This window comes from Protopterus annectens, chromosome 5.part0, assembly GCF_019279795.1.
Source record: "Protopterus annectens isolate FY-2018-M chromosome 5.part0, PAN1.0, whole genome shotgun sequence".
In the NCBI taxonomy this organism is placed as follows: Eukaryota; Metazoa; Chordata; order Ceratodontiformes; family Protopteridae; genus Protopterus; species Protopterus annectens.
Window position 1 is genome coordinate 1,390,943,644 of NC_056735.1, and position 22,134 is coordinate 1,390,965,777.

General features: G+C 38.2%; 1 protein-coding gene across 1 annotated transcript in view; it reads left to right on the forward strand.

The window, feature by feature from the left end:
* Positions 1 to 22,134, forward strand: part of PROZ (protein Z, vitamin K dependent plasma glycoprotein) — a 432,931-nt gene that overhangs the window by 168,396 nt on the left and 242,401 nt on the right. Inside the window, exon 2 of the mRNA XM_044071204.1 lies at positions 1,086 to 1,249. Within this exon, the coding sequence (XP_043927139.1) occupies positions 1,086 to 1,249 (164 nt within the window). The remainder of the gene's footprint in view (positions 1 to 1,085; positions 1,250 to 22,134) is intronic.

The following is a 22,134-nucleotide window of genomic DNA, read 5'->3' on the forward strand; positions in this document are numbered from 1 at the left end:
TACACAACCTGATGCTGATTAACTTTATTTGGTGTAGTCTTGCCCTGAAAAGGCAGGTGTTTGGAAAAGACCAGTTTATGGCATTGGTTCCATGACTGGAAGTATTTTACCATTAATAAACAAAGTTAGATTTTATAGTTTGGATTAAGTTCCTCAGATATGCATTTAACAAAATCTAAAATGATATTGATAAGAAGTGTTTATAGCAGCTTTTTTAGCTTTCATTTTTCAACAGTAGAAAATTATATCTAATGGTTGGGTTAAAACATGTATTTGTTAAGCTATAAATTTAGATCTAGTAAAAACTGCCACAGATATGGCCAAATGGCATGCAAAATGATTAATACTGTATTAGTCTATGAAAGGGAGAAGCTGTATTTCTATTTTCTGTATGAATGTTTACATTATAAATACTTTTAATAAAGACTGCCATTATAAAAAATTAAAAATTGGAACAGAAGATGAGCATCTCTGCATCTGAGAAGAATGTAGATCTTAACTTAGATGGAATCGGATGGGGTATATTTCAGTGAAGAGTCCAAAAGATGGAATGAGGAATTCACCTTTCAGATGAGAATGAGAGAAAACTGCTGTAACAGTGACCTTGTCTATATTGTTAGACAAATACAGAAGTTGATGTTTCTTACTGAACTGCCTTACTTATTTACTGTGTTGCAAATAACCCAAATGCACTCAGACGCTGCATTCTACTGCATGCCAATTGAAATTACACCAAATAATTGTGTTTTACTAGCTAGATTGGATTAACTTTCAAAAATATATGCTTTTTTCACCTGCAATAGGTTATAGTAGTCTATAAATGTTTTATAATAACTTACCAGACTTCGAAGGTATGTGCCCTACACCAGTTCACACAGAACTGTTTAGCTACTCTTTCCATCTAATTTATTGTTTATTAAATTACATTAAATTCTCTTTATCATACAGCACAAGCACTACTATGTTCTGACAGTTTCTAAATCTGGACTTAGGATAGTTAAATCTACTTCAGAACAGTGTCACAATATAATTAATTTATACATTTATTTAATTTATATTTACCTTGGATATATTTTCTTTTTCAGTGTTTCTTTCAACACATAACGCAAATGCAGTGCTTGGGAGACAGAAGCGAGCTAATCTTATACATTTAGAAGAGCTGTTTTATGGTAATTTGGAAAGAGAGTGCTTAGAAGAAAGGTGTACCTATGAAGAAGCAAGAGAAGCCTTGGAAAATAAAGACAACACAGTATGTTTTACCTTAATGCATATTTCTGTCATCAAAGGAAGTCCATTTTTTGCCACACTGACTCCCCTTATATTAATTTTATAGGCACATATAGTAAGATATTGATCTTTTTTGTCTGTATAAACATACATATCAATCTATAATTCACAGCTCGGGGGCATTGAGGGACAAAGCCCTAACTGTTGCCCAAACAACACAACTTTGAATAATGGCTTGAGCAATGGAAAAGCCAGGCAGAGAAGTATGGGAGTGAATGGTTGGCTCCTGGAAACAGTCCAATTAGTCAGTTACCATCATGCAAGTAGAGGCTTGCATGCTACTAAAATGGCCAGGACTTGGGAGATGGATTTGGGAATCTCAATGTGTTAATAGCAGCCCTTGTAGCTTGGAAGGACACACAGGCAAACAAAGAATGCAGGATGTCTGTGGTGACACAGCTACTCATGTCAGACACAAGAGGTGAGGTTAAGGCCCTAATAGAAATGTCATCATTTTCAGGATGTCAATAAGGGCATAAACCCCTTTCCTGGCTGCCAGGGTGATAGCCTTTCTAGTTATCAGGTTGGTTCTCTCCCAGCACAGCAGAATAAATGTGCTCAAGACATTTTGGGAGAGGCTTGAAAGTCTAAAGGTATGGAGACAAAAATGATATAGGAAAGAAATGTACGTGTGTGTGTTTGTGTGTGTGTGTGTGTGTGTGTGTGTGTGTGTGTGTGTGTGTGTGTGTGTGTGTGTGTGTGTGTGTGTGTGTGTGTGTGTGTGTGTGTGTGTGTTTAGGGTGTGTGTGTGTGTGTGTATATATATATATATATATATATATATATATATATATATATATATATATAAATATATATATCTATATATATATATATATATATATATATATATATATATATATATATATATCAGCAACAAGGAAATAACAAAAAACTTGATTACCCACAAAGAAACACCATGGAGGCTCGAAACACCATGTCACTTAGAAACTTTAATAAAAAACAATAACGTGAAACGCTTTTCATCTGGTAGCTTCACCGGACTTCATCAGACAACTTTTTACAAATAGATTCACAATTTAAAACACAAAAAAAAAACTAATTAATTACTTAGCTGCACTGCACCCAATCATAAAGAACTGACCTCACTAAATGTTAAATATCCTAAAAGTACTTATTACATTTTCCACTCAATAAAACTACAGTTTAAAAATTACACAATACAAACTAAAATGCTAAATGATCCTTCTCTAATTATTTTTCATCTTACCTAAAATGTGTACTAAAGATGTATAAAAACATTATAAATAGAGCACCATATATGCAAATCCTTTCCTAAATACTAATTCATTATACTATGATAAAATGATGTAGTGCAAAATGTAGTTACAACAAATAAAACTTCAGTACAATTCAGTGTGGTCACAAGAAATCATTAAGGACTACACTCAATAACATGACAAATTTCACCTTATGTAGAAATACTGCACGTATAAAAAGGGGGGGGGGCAAAGGATATGGCAACTGCATCTAGACGCCAGTAGGTGGCTGGGGCTTAATGAGGTTGTGTCCATTTTGAGCATATTGAAGTTGAGAAGTCTTACTAGATAGATGGAAATCCTCGTAGATGGAATCCTTTGTCGTCCCTTTTTTATATGTGCGGTATTTGTACATAAGGTAAAATATGTCAAGTTATTGAGTGTAGTCCTTAATGATGTCTTGTGACCACACTGAATTGTACTGAAGTTTTATTTATTGTAACTACATTTTGCACTACATCATTTTATCATAGTATAATGAATTAATATTTAGGAAAGGATTTGCATATATGGTGCTTTATTTATAATGTTTTTATACATCTTTAGTACACATTTTAGGTAAGATGAAAAATAATTAGAGAAGGATTATTTAGCATTTTAGTTTGTATTGTGTCATTTTTAAATTGTAGTTTTAATGAGTGGAAAATGTAATAAGTACTCTTAGGATATTTAACATTTAGTGATGTCAGTTCTTTATGACTGGGTGCAGCTAAGTAATTAATTAGTTTTTTGTGTTTTAAATTGTGAATCTGTTTGTAAAATGTTGTCTGATGAAGTCCAGTGAAGCTACCAGATGAAAAGCGCTTCACGTTATTGTTTTTTATTAAAGTTTCTAAGTGACATGGTGTTTCGAGCCTCCGTGGTGTTTCTTTGTGGGGAGTATATATATATATATATATATATATATATATATATATATATATATATATATAAGTGCATGTTTGTGTGTGTGTGTGTGTGTGTGTGTGTGTGTGTGTGTGTGTGTGTGTGTGTGTGTGTGTGTGTGTGTGAGTGTGTATACGTATATCTCCAGGGGACCACTTTAGTGATTCCTCCTTGGCCCCTGCTCTTCCTGTCTCACATGGCTTCCCAGATTTAGGTTTGAGAAATATATGCCCTTATGCTGCATTAAAAGATACACAATATCTATATATATATATATATATATATATATATATCAGATTGTATCTTGACATAATAAGTGTTTAAACAAACTATACTTAACATAATAAAATATTTCCAAACTCACATTTCCTTTCCCTTTATTTTTCTATATAACTATCTCAAGTACAATAACATTTTTTCATGCTCTCTTTCTCTCTTTATCCATTACTACTATTTGACTTCTCTTCTGAACTGCATCTGCATTGCTGCCACACTTCCTACCTCTACTTTTATCACTTACAACTCCTGACATGTTCCTTCTCTTATTCTTACATTCATTTCCTCTTATATATTACATCTTCTGCAACATCACAGCTATAGCCTCTTAATGTCTTTCCTAACTCTAAATCTCACTTGTTATCCGAGTGCTAAGCTTTCTTATTCATTCATACTACTACGTGAACTATAGTTATACTATATTGTAATCAGTTTATTAAGTGTGTATTAAGTGTACATCAAGTGTGTGTATATACCCTAAATGTACTACAGTTTAGAAATGTTTCTGTGCTGTTTATACTCTTAGTGTGTGCCTTGTGGTGTACTATATATTCTATTTGTGTTTCTTGTGAAGCTTTCCTCTCTGGGCCTCCACTGAAAATGGGCTCTCCTTGGCCCAGTGGATTTTCCTGGTAAACAAATACCAATAAATAAAATAAATTGTGTTTTTAATACAAAGTAGGTGCATCCTCATCTGTATTAGATGGATGGCAGGTCTTGAACAATAAGTAGATTCAGCCTTCCCCGACCCATATCATATGAGTCATGAAAACCGATGTTTAATAGAAGACCCTGAAAAGGTATATGTTATAAATGCACCATCACGTTCTGAGCAGCTACTGAAAGAATGGGGATATAATGTATCCAGTGGAATACATGAGTCAAGTTAATTTCATCTGCAGCTAGACCCACATGTGACACACACAGCTTCACTAAGCAGTACAAATTCATTAGCAATCTTTGCCTCATTATAGGTTCATAGGTTGGTACTAGGCTATCAGCCCTAGGGCCTATACAAGCCAAGCCATAAGAATTCCCTGGCTATTTCTTCCCACACTATTTACTTCCCTGGGACCCCTGTCTGCTAATCAGTATTCTGCCATTACTCATGAGCTTAGACAGACAGATAGATCTTTTCATGTGGGCTGTGTAGTTGCAGTACAAAAATCTAACAGAAGTTCTAATTAGCTCCATTATAAAATGCAGATAAAAATAAGGAAAGAAACATTAATTTCTGAAGAACAGGTCTGGAGTTGCAAGGCAATGGAGAAGATTTGAATCTCATGAATTAGAACTGACAAGTAAGTACTTATGCATCTAAGAGTATATTGTGGCTGTGATTAATTTTAGGGTTTATAGCAGTATGGTTAAAATGACAAATTATCCACTTACAAGCCTGTGGTACTGCTGAATTTCAAACATTGCACAATTAATACTATAAATCCTTAACAGTGTACAGGGAGAGGGGGAGTATCCAAGTGGCTAATCATAGCACACAAATGACAGCTGTTTCATTGTACTTATGTTTTCCCCTTGAAGCCATGATTATTTGGTAGAGAAACTATATTTTTAAAAAATACTTCACTTACTACCAAGCTTGACAAAATACTGAATTTTACATAAAGAGAAATATTGCACTCTATATTCTTGCAATGCTTGTAATTTGGATGTATGACAGACTGGTGTATGCATTCTGCACTACCTAAATGTTACCTGCTAATCATTACATAATGATAAGATCATAACATGAATTATTAATTCTGTTTTGGGTACTCAAAACAGAAAATACCCTTTAAATTTCTTTTAGCACATTGCCAAGCATTAACTCATTCAACTCCACAAGAGTCATGGCAAAGTATCAGTCAAAATCACAGGTAGGTTATCTGATGCCCTTTGTATTTCCCCAGAAAGATGCTCCCTCCAGGTCAAAGCTGAAGAGCAAAAAAAAAAAAAAAACGTAACAAGCAGCTCACTATCATTGTATATTTACTCATTCACTCACACACTCACAGCTTCTCCGGTGCTTACGTCATGACAACAAATGTAGTATTTGCAAATCATTGCTTGTACTGCACTCCCGCACCATGACCACCTGACAATCATGCCCCCTTACAGGCTGGATCAGGCACAGCTGACTTCCTTCACCCGGCCCAGTTGCACTGCTACTTTCTAGCAATACCTGTAAAAATGTATCAGTTCCAGCAGTCAAATACAAACTCAGACAGCTTGAAACTGAACTTAACTTTAAAAGTGCAGATCTACCCATGCAAGACACTACAAAGGCAACACCCACACACAAGCATTGTAAGGAGAAGTGGACTTACTACTTTCTAGTTCTTTTGCCCATGCCAATGGTCCAGTAAACAGCTACAGAATATAGAATGTCAACTAATTGCTCCGAGCTGATCTGTGACACTTCCACTATTCACGTGACACTTCCTGGTTTACTGCAATGATCCTTATAACATACAGTTATATTAACACAGAGTAAAAACAAGCAAATGTTGTACATAGCAGATGAACATGAAATGCTGTTTCTGTCTGAATGCCAGCACTCATTCACTTTGTGTGATAGTTTTTCTCCATGGTTGTGCGAATGTGGAGTTTTATATATATATATATATATATATATATATATATATATAGGCTGTGTGAGTATCACGGTAGTGGCGGGGTTAGAGTGCAGGAAAGTGTGGTGTGGTGATTGGTGGTCTGTGGGGGGTGGGGGTAAGTGAGTTAGAGTTAGGAAGGGGGGGAGGGAGGGGGGGGTGAGTTAGAGTTTTAGTTAAAGAGGGGCGATAGGGGGTGAGTTAGTGTTAAGGGTTTAGGGAGGGGATAGGGTGGGTTAAGTGAGTTTAGTGGTTTAGGAGGAGCGAGGCGGGTTAAGTGAGTTAGTTAGGGTTAGCGGGTAGGTAAGTGGTAGTGTGAGAGTGCCGGACCTTAGGGTTAGGTTGGTTTTGTGTGTTGTGTGGTTTTTCGAATGTCAGGTAGAACCATATATATATATATATATATATATATATATATATATATATATATATATATATATATACATATATTAGATTATATATATATATATATATATATATATATATATATATATATATATATATATATACATACATAATCAAGGAGGGATTTTAAGCTGCAAGAGGTCAACTGCAAAAACATTGCTTTTGTGCTGTATTTTTTTATTTAGAATGTTGACTATGATTTGTGGTTCAGTGGAATATGGTTTCTGTCAAATGGATTTTCAGTCAAATTGTTTCAACCATTTGAATTTCAGTTTTGTCAATATGTGTGTGTATATATATGTATATATATGTTGTTGTTGTTGTTGTTGTTGTATCTTTCGGCTTTTCCCGGTTAGGGGTCGCCACAGTGGAACTCCAGTCCGCTAATGATTGGCAGTAGATTTTTACTTGCCAAGTTGCCAGCCCTGATGCACAACCTTCAACGAAGGTACGCCCATTCACGCATGTCTCCACACAGAAGACGCTCTAGCTGAGAATCGAACGGGACAACGTCTAACTGTGAGGCAACAATGCTATATATATATATATATATATATATATATATATATATATATATATATATATATCCCTAGACTTATAACCAACTACAGTTTCTCTCATCCAATCACAGGAAACACATCCTACCATAACTTTAGACTTCCCACTCACATAATGGCATACCTTCATAACAAACACTTACACCTGATTGCCTTATACACCACCACAACCACACTGCTTTTACTTTTAGATCACAGCTCCTCATATCACAATCAACTCCAGTTGCCTAATCCTCCTCCCAGGCAAACTACACACACACACACACACACACACACACATATATATATATATATATATATATATATATATATATATATATATATATATATATTTATACACACACGCACACATATATATATATATATATATATATATATATATATATATATATATATATAGTATTTGATGACCAGAATCACTCACAAATATAATGTTGTACCTTGAAATTCAGAGTTACTCAAAAAGCAAGCCTGTCTTATGGTTAGCTATAGCACTCTCATGCTCAGTGAATGATTCTGCATTCTGTTGAATGACCATCCTCAGATCATACATTAGCACTGTAGAACAGTGATTGTTTGTACTTCAACAGTATTGTAGTTTAAGGAAGCACACAGGGGTGGTATTAAGCAAGTTAGTTATGTGTAAGTCATACATGTGCACACAGATGGAGCTATGCTGGGTGTACAATAAACAACTGATAACTTACATTTACTGGCTCCACTCATCATTCAATATGGTGTCAGAAGTGGGATGCTAACTAAATATCATCCAAGTGTAATGAGCGACTGAAGTGTAAAAGGTAAACGAATATATACTGAAGGCATGGCAGACTGATTTTCCAGACCTGAGCTGCTGGTGTTCGATGGCATGTTGTGGAGAAATGGCATGTGTTTGTACAAGAATATGGTGTTTTACTTCTCAATTTGGCAGCCTCAGAGGCTATCAAGTGAGAACATTCTTTTGTATATGCACCTGCTGTTTATGCAGGAGAGGGAGAAAACCACAATATCATTGCTCAAGCTGAAACCGGTGAAGATCTGGAATGCTTAAAGTGTAAATTCTGAGAACCGTGTAACCCCCAGATGAATATAACAATGGAGAGACATAAATTCAATACAAGAAATTAAAAGCTGGGAGAAACAATAAAAGCATATGTTACTGGCTTAAGATGTAATGTCATGTCAGCAAAAACTTAAACAAAAGTAGAAGTTGGAGAGAGCCTTGACTCAACAAGGAGCGCAATACTAGTTGCTTATGGCGGCGAAGAAATTCAAACAGATGGTGCAGTAGTCCTTTCTTGCCATTCTGCGGGTAATAGTTATAATTTACAATTCTATGTAGTTATAAGAGATGTACAGTCATTACTAGGCCTAGAAGACAGCCTAAGAATGGGTTTGATTTCGCTCAGTAAAGAAGTTCACCATCTAAATACAAACAAAAATGATATTTTTTCACAACATATCTTTAAAAAATATGCTGACATCTTCAAAAATGAAATTGGTAAGCTCCCAATTACATATTCCATGAAGCTGAATCACAAAATAAATTCATTTGTCAGACCTGCATGTAAGATCCTGGTAGCAATACAAAGTAAAGTAAAGTAAAAGCAGAATTAGGCAGAATGGTGAATTTAGGTGTTCTTACTCCTGTGGCAGAGTCTACTGAATGGGTATCATCCATGGTGGCAACAGATGTTACATCTTTACAGTGCTTTCTGGGTATGATTAATTATTTGGGAAAATTCATCCCAAACCTTAGTGAGCTTTCTGTAGCATTGCATGAGTTAACACATAAAGATATAAAATGGTCTTGGTTTGAACAGCACCAAGAGGCATTTGACACTCTAAAAAAGAGAATTGCCAGTCCACCCATATTGAGATACTATGATGACCATAGGCCTGTGACACTCACCTGTGATGCCTCTCAGCATGGACTCGGTGCAGCATGTCTTCAGGAGGGCATTCCAATTGCATATGCAGCACCTACTGTCACTCAAACAGAGATGCACTATGCACAAATAGAAGAACTTCTTACTGTAGTGTTTACATGCTCCAAATTCACTGACTATATATACGGAAGGTCAGTTCAGATTGCAACAGATCACCAGCCACAAGTAACAATTTTGAACAAGCCAATACACGCAGCCCCAGCAAGATTGCAATGCTTGATGTTAAAGCTACAAAAATACAGCTTTACCATTATCTACACAAAACATAATCAGTAAAAACCAAAAGATAAATGTAGTAAGGCTAGATTACTTTCCACTGTGTGATTCTATAAACCTCTTGTATTAGAGGCAACATGGGATATATGCAAATGACCTGACACTTATGCTGTGCTGATGATGCCATAAGAAGGTTGAAACATGAATGTCCACAGCTAGTGGGGTTTGGTTTTATTGACCAGAATATGTCCATTAATAGACTTAAAAAGAAAAAAGCCATGGACATTCAGAACTGACATATAGCTGAAACACCTGATGTCCTTAAAGGGTCATTTGCATATATCCCATGCTGCTTCTAATACAAGAGGTTTAAGGAATCACACAGTGGAAAGTCTATCCTTGCTAGATTTTTCTTTTGGTTTTTACTGATTGTTTTTTTCTGGTTGACCTTTTTACTCATTATTTTAGATTGTCTACACAAAACAAAAGGTAAACACATGTATATTGCTGATGGCTTGTTACTTGCACCCAGAAAGATGACAGAACAACACGAAAATGAGACAGATGATTTTGAAGTCATGGAAGTCAAGCACATTCATCATCGTAGCTTGATGAGTTAAGAAATTACACTGTTATAGACCCAGTTCTTCAAAAACTGAGTAATATTATCAACCAAGGTTGGCCAATACATCCAATAAGTCTGCCACTTGAAACTGAGCAGTATTTCACTTTCAGGGATGAGCTCATAGTGAAAGATGGATTGGCATCATTACAGAAGGCCCAAAAGTAGTAGTTCTTAAATCATCGCAAAAGGACCATATACAAAGTCTGCATAGAGGCCACCCAGGCACTGAATCAACTGAAAATAGGGCAAGAGGCATTGTGTTCTGGCCCTCAGTGTCTAACGATATTGAAAGAAAGACATTTTCAAGTTCAGTTTGCAATGGTAACAAGCCACATCAACAAAAAGAACCTCTTCATCTACATGCAATCCCTGATGTACCATGATCAACAGTAGCAGTAGATATTTTCGAATGGAATGGTCAACATTACCTGGTACTAGTTGATTCATCCTCTGGATGATTTGAAGTGGACTTGCTCCATGATTTGACATCTTGCCAGTTATCACAAAGCTAAAGAGACACTTCTCAGTCCATGGAAGCCCACATAAATTCATCTCAGATAACGGTGTACAATTCACTAGTCAACGGTTTAAAGAATCCGTTGCATCTTGGGATTTTATTCATGTAACCAGCAGTCCAGAATGCCCACAAGCCAATGGCCTGGCTGAACATGCAGTCCGCAGTGCAAAGCATTTAATGGAAAAGTCCAAAAGAGGTGGAACTGATGTATTCCTCAATTTACTAAATCTTCAAGACATTCCTCATGACCAGACACTTGGTTCACCAACTCAAAGACTGATATCAAAACAAACACAAACAACCCTTCCAATTAGCAAACAACTGTTACTGCCAAACTCAAACAGCAATGCAATGGTCAAAGCTCAACTATCAAAAAAGTGTCACACACAGAAATTTTTCTATGACAAAACCAGTAGATCTCTTCAACCATTGTTGCAAGGTGAAGTTGTTAGAATGCAGGTTTCAAAAGGTCATGATCATGTAGGAATTGTGAGGGACATTTGTGTTGAACCAAGGTCCTACATAATTCAGTCAGAAAGAGTAAACTACAAAAGAAATTGCAGACATATTTTCTCTGTCACAAAGCCACAGTGGACTGTGTGTGCTAGTGATTCCAGTTCCTTGATTGAGTCACCAGCCAATCAGCTCCAAGAAGACAGACCACATTTTCAGACAGTTCTGAAACACAAAATAATATGTCAGTACTGAATAAACCTCTAAAGACAGCTCCCGTTTCTAATTCTGATCAAAATCTGTATGTGACATGGGCAGGAAGAGTCTGCAAACTCAGTCCTAAATATATACAGTGAATTGGACTTGAAATTGGACAGGCTATGTTGAATTATCAATATGATGTTTAATTCTGGAATGTGTTTAAATAAAATATTAAAGTAAATTTGTTCATGTAAATAAGGAACAAAGCTAAAGAGCGTGGATGTAGAACAGTGATTGTTTGTACCTTAACAGCTACTGTAGTTTAAGGAAGCACATGGGGGTGGTAGTAAGCAAGTTAGTTATGTGTAAGTCTTACATGTGCAGGCAGATGGATCTATGCTGGGTGTACAATAAACCACTGATAGCTTACATTTACTGGCTCCGCTCATTATTTGTTAAGCACCAGCTAGACAATGTGAATCATCCTCAACTACATAAGCATGGACTCAGCCACATTATTGGAGAAAGCTTTACCCTGTAGATGTACAGACACTATGAAAGTATAACACAGTCTCAATGAATAACTTAACAACTAATGTAGAAGCAGAGTTAGTGCTGATGACTAGCAGATTAATAAATAAAGTATATAATTCAGGGTTTTGAATTTGCTTACAACACGCCAAGTGAATAGCAATTTCTACATAAATTTCTAACCACATTTACAAGCAAACTACCTTTGCATGTTACCTATTGTATACCATGTTTCCTCAGTCTCACTAAGCCACTGTTTCTTTTATTTATTTTGTTTTATTTATTAATTTATTTTTTATTTTATTTTACTGTATGCCACTTAGCTAGGTGGACTGTTCAAGCTTATCTGAGCAAAAAAGATAACACTATAGAATCATTCCTTAAAGTTTAATGCAATATGTGAAATTTCAAATCAAATGGAGTTATATAAGTGAAAGCAAAACTAGCTAAAATTATACGGGATTTGTTTGGCTATTCATGGTTATAGATGAGCTAGCTCAAAAACATTTCACATTGTTTGTTGACGGAAACTATTTTTTTTTATTGCATGAAATAAAATTTTAAAAATCTATTAAAATAAATTTTACTTTAATTTTCTACACATTATCTTTTTTTCCCTAACTGAAAAACCCACTTCTGGCTGCTGGGCAGCTATACTGGGCTGATGAAGCTGGTCCCGTAGGCCACATGAAGACCAATAATGAATAATACCATACAAATACCAATGTTTCTAGTCTGTAATTATGATCCAATATTCAAAGACCCCCTGTCTGTCCACAAACCTATCAAATCTGCTGGCATTGTTTGAACTTGTTCTATATTGCTAAGACCTGGAACGCCTTATCTCTATCCATTAGGTCAATACTCTCCCTCCCAGCCTTTAAAACCATTCTGAAAGACTTCCTAGCCAAAAGCTGGCTCTGTTCTTGCTCAATAACAAGATAAACTATATTCCTAAATGTGAACAAATACCTGTTCATGCCTTACATCTCCTTACTCTCCCTTCTTCACTCACTTTCTTACTTCTATCAATTTCTCTCCCCATCTTTCTCTCTAAATATACCATAAGCCTGCTTTTCTCTCACTTCGTATGAATTTCTGATTGTATTACACTAACTTACCTCTAATTTCTCCATAAAATGGCTTAAATTTCTATAACTATTAAATCAAGTCACATAACTCGCATCCGTTCTTAACCAATGTTTTCATATTATGCCTAATATGATATAAATATTTAAACTGTATTTTTATTATTTGTAATTTTATATTATATTTAAAGACTGTAAAATTACTGTTCTTAAAATGTTTTGTAATACCTTGGAATCTTTCTCCCAAGGCCACTGCTGAAAATGGGCTCCTACCATTCAAACATTCACGCTAATCAGATGTGAATAAATAAGTAAATAAATAAACTCATGCCTTATATGAGATCCCTGTTAGGTCAGTTTGAGTTACGCAAGCAATAATGCCCAAACAATGTGTGTGTTACTGTGTAAATAACGCCTTCCCAGGGGTGTTATGAGGCCCGATGCCACAGAAAATTCATGCTAACACAAATCCTGTTATTTAAGCAACTTTGTAATTTCATAAGAACAATATTTAAAATCTGTTCCTATTTTTGAGCCTTTGTTCCCAATTTATTTTAGGCTTTATCTAGATTTCTTGAGATAAGAGGTTGAAAGGTATGCAAGCCTCTTTACTGCTGCCAGTTATCAATCGATCTCACCCCCCCCCCACACACACACACACACACACACACACACACACTCACACTTGCGCTTCAGAAAATGCTTGTTAGCACAAATCCTATTATTCAAGCAAATTTCTAACATTATAACAGCAATATTTAAAATATGTTCCTATTTTGAGCCTTTGTTCTCCCATTACTTTATGCAGATCTCTTGCGCTAAGAGGTCAAGAGGTATGCAAACCTCTTTGCTGCTGCTGCCACTATTCAAATGCTCTTACTCTTCTCACACACACACACACACACACACACACACACACACACACACACACACACACACACACACACACACACACCTGCTTTCAAGCATACACTCTCACACACACACACACACAGGAATATAAACGCACATGCACACACTTTTTTATTTCATTTATTTTTTACACTCAGTTGTCTTTCAGCTTCTCCCATTAAGGGTCGCCACAGCAGATTACTGGTCCGCATATTGATTGGCAGTGGAGTTTTTACTGTGTTGAGTTGCCAGCCTGGTGCCCAGCCTTTACAGAAGGCACATGCACACACAAACGCACCTACCTGCATGGCTATAATAGCTTGATTGATTTGCTGTCACTCTCATGCACACATACACTCACATTCACAGACATAAATACGTACACAATTTATTTTTATTTATTTATTTTTTGTTTGTTTTTTAATTTTCTTTTTTTTATTTTACATTCACTGAACAGCAAAAGCACTGCTTGGTGAGTGCAAAATAATGGCGACTGTTAAGTTACTTTCAGTCCAAGCTCCTCAGCAAAGGCAGACTAATTTTTCAGCGGGAATTAACTGTAGATTAACACCCTACTGGAGGAAGTTCTTTCTCCAGTCAGGGTGCCAGTCTATAGGTCACGCATTCTCAAAAGCACTATAACACTTCTACCAGATCAAAGTAAAAAAGCAAGAACAGCTATAGCATGCATAAAGAATACATTTACTCATAACTATGATTTCTACAGAGGTCAAGCTAAGGGACTTCTGTGCAACATTACAAAGGACCAGCCAACGTTTCATGCAGTCCAAACCAAGACGACAGTCTTGCTACTAATGATTGACTTTCAGTTCGAGGACGAAGCAGCTATGTGGATTCTACTGAGGATTATCTTTTAATTAAAAAATTAGCCATCAGAGCAGACTAACTGAAATGAATGGCTGATGCTGTTTACATAAACTGCCTATGTCACCAGTGTTGTGAAAAAGCAATGACCAAACCTAAAGCTAAAATGCTGAGATTATTGTGAGAAATGGACATACTACAAATCTTAAGATTTTATCATTTGCACTGTTGACTTGACTTAGCTGCCTTCCTAGCCCAGTGGTACAACAACATAAAAAGTGTATAAAATATATTTATTATATAGAAAACCAATAATTCATTGCTATCTTTGAAAGAACATTTTAATGGCTTGCAAAATGCCAAATTGTTTCTGTCAAGCTGTTTCTGTTTGGTGCACCCTACAAGTTGTTACCCTCAGAAAACATCCCCTCAACATCACCCTTCCGACAGCTGTGCTGCTTGCCAATATAAAAACCCAGTGCCTACCTCCATGAGAGGAGAGTTGGCCACCAACTGTTCAAATCCTGCTTATACCTATGCCTACACTCAGGCACCCAAGCTACTAACTATACCTAGGTAACCAGAATTACAGACAGGAACTTTCCTCATGCATCAAAGGGCTTGCATTTTAATTTATTTATCTAATGTTTATTCAAAAAGTTAAAAAATGTATGTTTTTAAAGGAAAACTCCTTTCATCAAGTTCATCCATAAGGAGCTAATGTTATTATTAGTGTTATTATTATGAACAAACAAACATTTAAACAATATTCTTACAGTAACAATGCCAAATGTTGAATTTTAAGTAAAATTACAGTAAATACTGTTTGACTTGCACAAAGTATTGGATGGTATGAAGCCTAGGAAATGACAATTATGGGTAATTACGATAAATGAAGCTCTGGCTGCAAGAACATGTAGTATTTACATTACAGGTATTAGGACTGCTTGGCATATAGAACTTTTCCCAGACAGGTAAACCATTGTCCACCACCTCCCAGAATGTACTGCTTCATCCTACCTTGCCAGTTTGGTTAATACTACAACCTCCCAGCTTGAACATCTTGGATGGCTGCTGTAAGAAGATGTATATGATCTCAACTCCTCCAAAGGAGGCCAGGATCCATAATCATCATGCAACCCTGTACAAGGATGAGCTGTAAGAACAAAGACGTGAAGTATAAGAGCTTGCTAAATCTGTATTGCATAGGAAGATTAGGCACAGAAGAGTCTACATGCATGAAAGTGCATTAGGATTGGTTTCTCTGTAGCATTCATTCTCTAAAATCCACATTATCTCATTTATGGTCACAAGGGAGCTAATGCCTAACCAGGTACTCACTGAGCAAATGACAAATAAACTAATTCTGGATAGGACAGCAGTCTGTCACATGATACACACACACACACACACACACACACACACACACACACACACACACACACACACACATACCTATGTGCATTTTGGGAGGATCCTCCACTGACATACTGGACATATATAACATGTCAGGAAAAAATACCAGTGAAAATCTGCCTATCAATTTTTTTTACTGAACAAGTCTTTTCTGAGGCACATTAAGAAAAAGAAATTTTACCATAGGTTCATAGGTTCATATTAGGCTATCTGCCCTGGGGTAATTATAAGCCTAGCCCCATTCTGTATGGCTTACGCCACCCCTTGATTTGAGTATACTGTGCCCTTTTTAAGGTTTAGTTTACTGTGTCTCTGTCTAATAGTGACACGGGAGTAATCCCTGGGACAAACCTATGATCCCCCATCCACCTATCGAGATTCTTCTTGAAGAGATTCAGTGAGGTGCTCTGCCTCACATGAACTGGAATTCTATTCCAGAGCGAAGGGAGCCTCTGGGTTATGAACCTGTCCCTCCAGCAAGTTCTATTTATTTCTGTACTGAGGTTCAAGTCCCTCGAGCGTGTGGCTCTAAGGGATTTAGATTTACTGAGGTGGAGCATGTCCATTAATTCTGGATTTGACATAGCTTTGTATGTCAGGCATAGATCGCCTCGAAGTAGGCAGTATGCAACTGAGTAGAGCTGGAGTTTTTTTAACCGAGCAGCATATGGCATCTGTTTGAGACCCTTGATCCTCTTGGTGAGATACTTTTGGGGTCTTTCTAATTGCTGCAGGTGTCGGGTAAGGTACATCCCAAAAGGGGCATTGTATTCTATGATGGGCCTGATGAGGGATGAATAAAGGGGCACGATTACCTCTCTTGATCTAGATGTGAAACCCTTCGTGATGAGGTGGGCTATGTAGAAGGTCTTTCTAACCACTTTGGCAATGTGGTTTTCAAAGGAGAGATTGCTATCAACTTGGGTCCCCAGGTCCCTAATAACTTTCTCTGTACTTAATGGGTTTCCGCCTATGTGGTAATTTGTGGGCACATTGTTTTTGCCAAATGGTATGACTATACATTTTTTGGCATTTAGCTTTAAACCATGGCGCTGGCACCAGTTATCTGTCTCTCTGAGATCTTTTTGAAGGATGTTTGTGTCAGCTGAAGAGTTGATTATGGCACCCAGTTTGCAGTCGTCTGCAAACTTGGTGAGCCATAGTCCTCCCACGTTTGCCTGTACCTCGGAAAAGTATATACCGAACAAGAGTGGTCCCAGGACAGAACCCTGTGGGACGCCACTTGTGACCGGTTTCAAGTCTGACATGGCTCCAGCAACTCTCACTTTGTGGGTTCTGTCTTTGAGCCAGTTTGCGACCCATCTTGTGACATAGGGGTTTATATTTAAGCTGGATAGCTTATCTATGATGCCCGAGTGGGGTATTGTGTCAAATGCCTTTGCAAGGTCCAGATAGGCTGTGTGGAATACCTTCCCTTCATCTATGGCTTTGGTGACTGTTTCAAAGAAGTCAACCAGGTTCAAAAGGCAGGATCTGCCCTTGACAAAGCCGAACTGGGTAGGATCTAGTGTCTGTAGGTCCCCAATTTCTTTGTTTATGAGCTCCATGATGATCCTCTCCATAGCCTTGCAGACTAAGCTAGTCAGGCTTATGGGGTGATAGTTTCCAGGGTCCGTAGAGGCTCCACCTTTGTGGAGTGGGACCACTGTTGCTGTATGCCATTCTGTGGGCACATATCCTGTAGTGAGGCTGAGATTGTATAGCTGTTTTATTTGAGGGATTAGTTCCTCTTGGAGTTCATGCAGGACGCAACCTGGGACGCCATCTGGTCCCATGGAAGCAGTGTTTTTTGCTTTGGAGAGAACAGCCTTCACCTGAGCATCTGAGATGTTTGGGAGGCAGCCCTCTGCTGGGATAGATACTTGCTCTTTTGGAGGGGAGGGGGTGGAGAAGTTTGCACTAAACCTGTCTGCCAGGATATTGGCGATGTCTGTGAGTTCAGTGTATTTTTTGTCATTTAGAATCAACTCAGAACAAGTCTGGGAGTTGCATCCCAGGTTTCTAACATAACTGAAAAAAGCCTTATGATTGTCTTTGGTGTCCTGTACAATTTTTCTCTCGAAAGCTGGCCTTGGAGGATTTTATGCGGGATCGTAATTTTTTGCTAGTACTGATCAGAGATGCCTTCCCTATTAGGGATTTTGCTCTATCATGTAGTAGCTTCCTCCTTCTGTTGTACAGTTTATTTATGGCAGGGGTCCACCAGACTGGATGCCTGCCTTTGGATGATTGGGTCTTGGTTTTGTTTGGGATAGCATGATCCATGCATTCCTGGAGATGTCCATAGAATGCGTTTATATAGGATTCTGCAGTTTGGGCCGTAGTTTCCACTGGCCCTGGGGCCTTGAAGGATTCCACTTCAGTTTTGGGAAGTGAGAAGTTTGCTTTTGAGAAGTTTTTCACTGTGGTTTTCTGGGCTGGGGGTGGGGTCGGGATGTGGATATCCAGTGGAATTAATTTATGGTCTGATCTTACCAATGAGGGATATACTTCTGGTGTGGAGCATAGAGTCCCCATGTTGGTAATGATCAGGTCTAGTATGTTGCCCCCTCTTGTGGGAGTGGTGACAAGTTGTTCCATAGCATTTGAGTTTATAATTTCCAGGAACCTTTGGGATAAGGTGCTGGGGCTTGAGTAGTGCTCACAGTCAATGTTTGGGTAGTTGAAGTCGCCCAATATAATGGTGTTCGGAGAGATCTTCATGTTCTCCAATGTTTTCAGGAAAGCCGAGTGGGATTCCTGACTTTGAGAGGGTGGTCTGTAGGATGCTATAAACTGAAAAGCAGTCTTGCCCACTGTTAGTTGCACATGGATGGTCTCCGATACTTCGTGCAATGCCACTAACCTGGAGGTGTAGATATCCTTGATAAATATGGAACTCCCCCTCCTTTTGTGGTTCGGTCCGGGTTTTGGGGCCGAAAAGCATGATATGAGGTATAGCCTGGTAGTGCTGGGGTGCTCTCCGGAGCCTTGAACCAGGTTTCTGTCACTGCACAGATATCGATGTTCTCCATACTGAGGAGAGCTTCGAGTGAGTGCATCTTGAGGTTAAGACTTCTGGCGTTTAGCAGCATTACCCTTAGTTTCTTGTTCCTTGTGCTGTCTATGGGGGTGGGTTTGACTTTTGAGCCTTGCCTAAAAAAGGCACTATGGGGGTGGCAAGAGCCTTTGCCAATATCTGAAAGCCCAGTGGTGAGAGGTGCAAGCCATCCCTAGCGAAGCAACGTGGCTTGTCGAGCATGTCATCCCAGGCTGACAGACACTGCATCCCCTTTGAATGACACCCAAATTTTAGCCAATTGTTAAAATCGATCATTTTGTCTTTGTACTGTGGCATCATTCTAGGTGAGGGTAAGATGCTGCTCAAGGTCAGGGTCATACCAGCCTGGGCTACATGATCAGAGAGCTCCTCTGTGTCTCTTTTCATGTAGTCCAGGGAGGTATGTCTCAGGTCATTCACACCAGCATGTACAATGACTGAGTCATATTTGTATTTGCTTTGGAGTGACCTGAGTGCTTGCATTATGTGGCGGATCCTAGCACCTGACAGGCAGCTCACCGTGACCTTCTCTTTATTCAGCCTGGTGAGCGGGACGTCAGTGTGTCTGACAATAGAGTCACCTATTACAAGAGTATCAGGTGTGTTATTCAGCCTTAAGGGCTGTGGCTGCTTGGCACACTGACTTTGTGGGTTATGTGTTGTGTGTGTTTTGTTTTGACGTAGCGTTTGCTTGGATGTCTGCTTTGGAGGTCTCTGTTGCTTAGGTAGATTTTTATTTAGAGCCTCCGAATATGTTTTTGTGTATTTATATGTTTGGTTCGCTGATGTGGTGGGACTATGTGATACTGGAATTGTGTTGTGTGAGGTTACCTTCTCCTCCTGACTGGTTACACCAGTTTTGAGATGAGAGAGCTCAGCCTCCAGTTTGGCTAAATAGTTGCATCTCTTACATATATTTGAACCTGTTTGGAGGAGGAGAGGGTTGTCCGTGTACATGAGACAGTTGTAACATTGCCTCAAAATTCCCATATTCGCCAGCTGGACTGGAGAGGAAACCATTGACTGACCTTTGGACATGCTAGAGTAATATAGGGAAACTGAATTTAAGACGGACCAATAGAGGACAGGGTAATCATAGAGAGTATAAGAGTAAGTAGTGCTTATGGTTTAATAGTGCTAACTTGTAGGATTACTTAATTGGACCAGTGAAGGGCCTTAGAATGAGAATATGGTGTTTAAATTAAGAGATAGAGCAGTTCTAAGGGAAAAAGTGAAGAGCAGACTTTGTGGAGCCAGGAATAGTTTAAACCCAATTAGGCGGCGCTGCCCGCTGTTGCGCTATGCACAAAAATGCGCAAAACCACGCAAAAGAGGGTTTTAAGAGAGGAAGATGAAGGAGTTTTGGAATTGACCCAAAATGGCCAATAAAACTACAGTTTCAAGTCAGTAACCACTCCCACAGGGGCAGGCAGGCTGCTCAATGTTTTTCACTGCCACTGATCAGAGATACTTCCCTTTAGCCCAAGCAAAAATTGGTCTCCAAGAAACTTACAAACAGTTCAAGAACAGCAGGCCTGTAACTGAACTTTTTTAAATCTAAGAAAAGTGGGAAAAAAGCAAGATTTTTTTTGTTTTTTTTGTTTTTTCAGAGATAGCAGAGGTTCACAAGTATCAACAAGTTCTAACAGTGCAGTAAATGACCCCACAAAAGAGTGCTAGGCCAAAGACAGATAAAATGCAAGTTTTGAGAAAAAAAATGATTTTAAAAATAAGTGCAAACAGGAAATTCAGTAAACAGCTTTGTTTATGGGTCCCAGGTTGAACACATAGTAGTGAAAGCTTCTAGGAATATTGTATATTATACAATGCCTCCCCTAAAACGTGCACGCTGATTGGCCAGCCCAACCAGCGTGCCCATTGTAAATCCCTCAATATACTAACAGAAAAAGGTCCGGTCGCCCGGACTTTTTCCATTAGTATAAAACACTGTCTCGCTATGTTAAAAGAGTTTAACATAGCGAAACAGGTTTAAAAAAAGCAACGGAGATCTCCGTTGCTTTTTTTAAAGCTGTCTCGCTATGTTAAACTCCTTTAACATAGCGACACAATAAAAGCAACGGAGATCTTGCGATCTCCGTTGCTTTTTTTTTAAAGCTGTCTCGCTATATTAAATGGGTTTAACATAGCGAGACAGTAAAAAAAAGCAACGGAGATCTTGCGTTCTCCGTTGCTTTTGCCCACAGTTCTGATGTACTGCGCAGGCGCGCAGTACATCAGAACTGCCGCAGAATACCAGACAGCTGCGGAAGGGCAGTAAAGAGGCATTATACAATGCCATTATTTAAGAAAAGTAATTATTTCTTTTCTTAAATAATGTCATTGTATAATAGCAATAACCCACTTCTGGGTGTGGGTAATGCTGGATTTACCCACGGTTGGCTTTGTTTGGTCCCTCGGGCTTCACCCTCGGGACCAAACCACGCCAACCGTGGGTAAATCCAGCATTACCCACACCCAGGCGTGGGTTATTGCTATAGTATAACTATGGAGCCCCCCCCCCACCCCTATCCCACCCCTGGAAAGAAGCAAATGAAAGTAAAAGGCCTGATCTGACATATGCAGTTTCCATGGACATGAGGAAATGTTAGTTGTGAGCGTAACATCCTTTTCTGGAAAGGTTGTAGTAAGTATATACCTGTACAGCACTGGAAATACCAAATTTCTCCCAGTGGAGGTAATTGTTAGGAGGTGAAAGTCTCCACAAAACAAAGGAAAGGAAAAACTGAAACTCTTGGAGCCAGCTGAAAGAAGTAGCTCTGGAAGAGCTTTGAGTGAGATTTAAACATTTTCCACATTTGCCCTAACAAAAATTTGAAAGCCATTTAGATAAACACTGTTTACCTGGATTTTCTTGCTTTCCAGTTTTAAGAAAGGACTCATTAGGCTGGACATCTTTACAAATGGAATAAGTTCTAGGCACATAACACCAGGCTGTGTATGTCTATGCAGAGATGAAAATTCTTACCATACTGTAGTACTGCTAAAAAATACAGGGCAATTTATGGAGTGTTTCAAACAGTGTCAGCTGTTATTCTAGTTGGCAT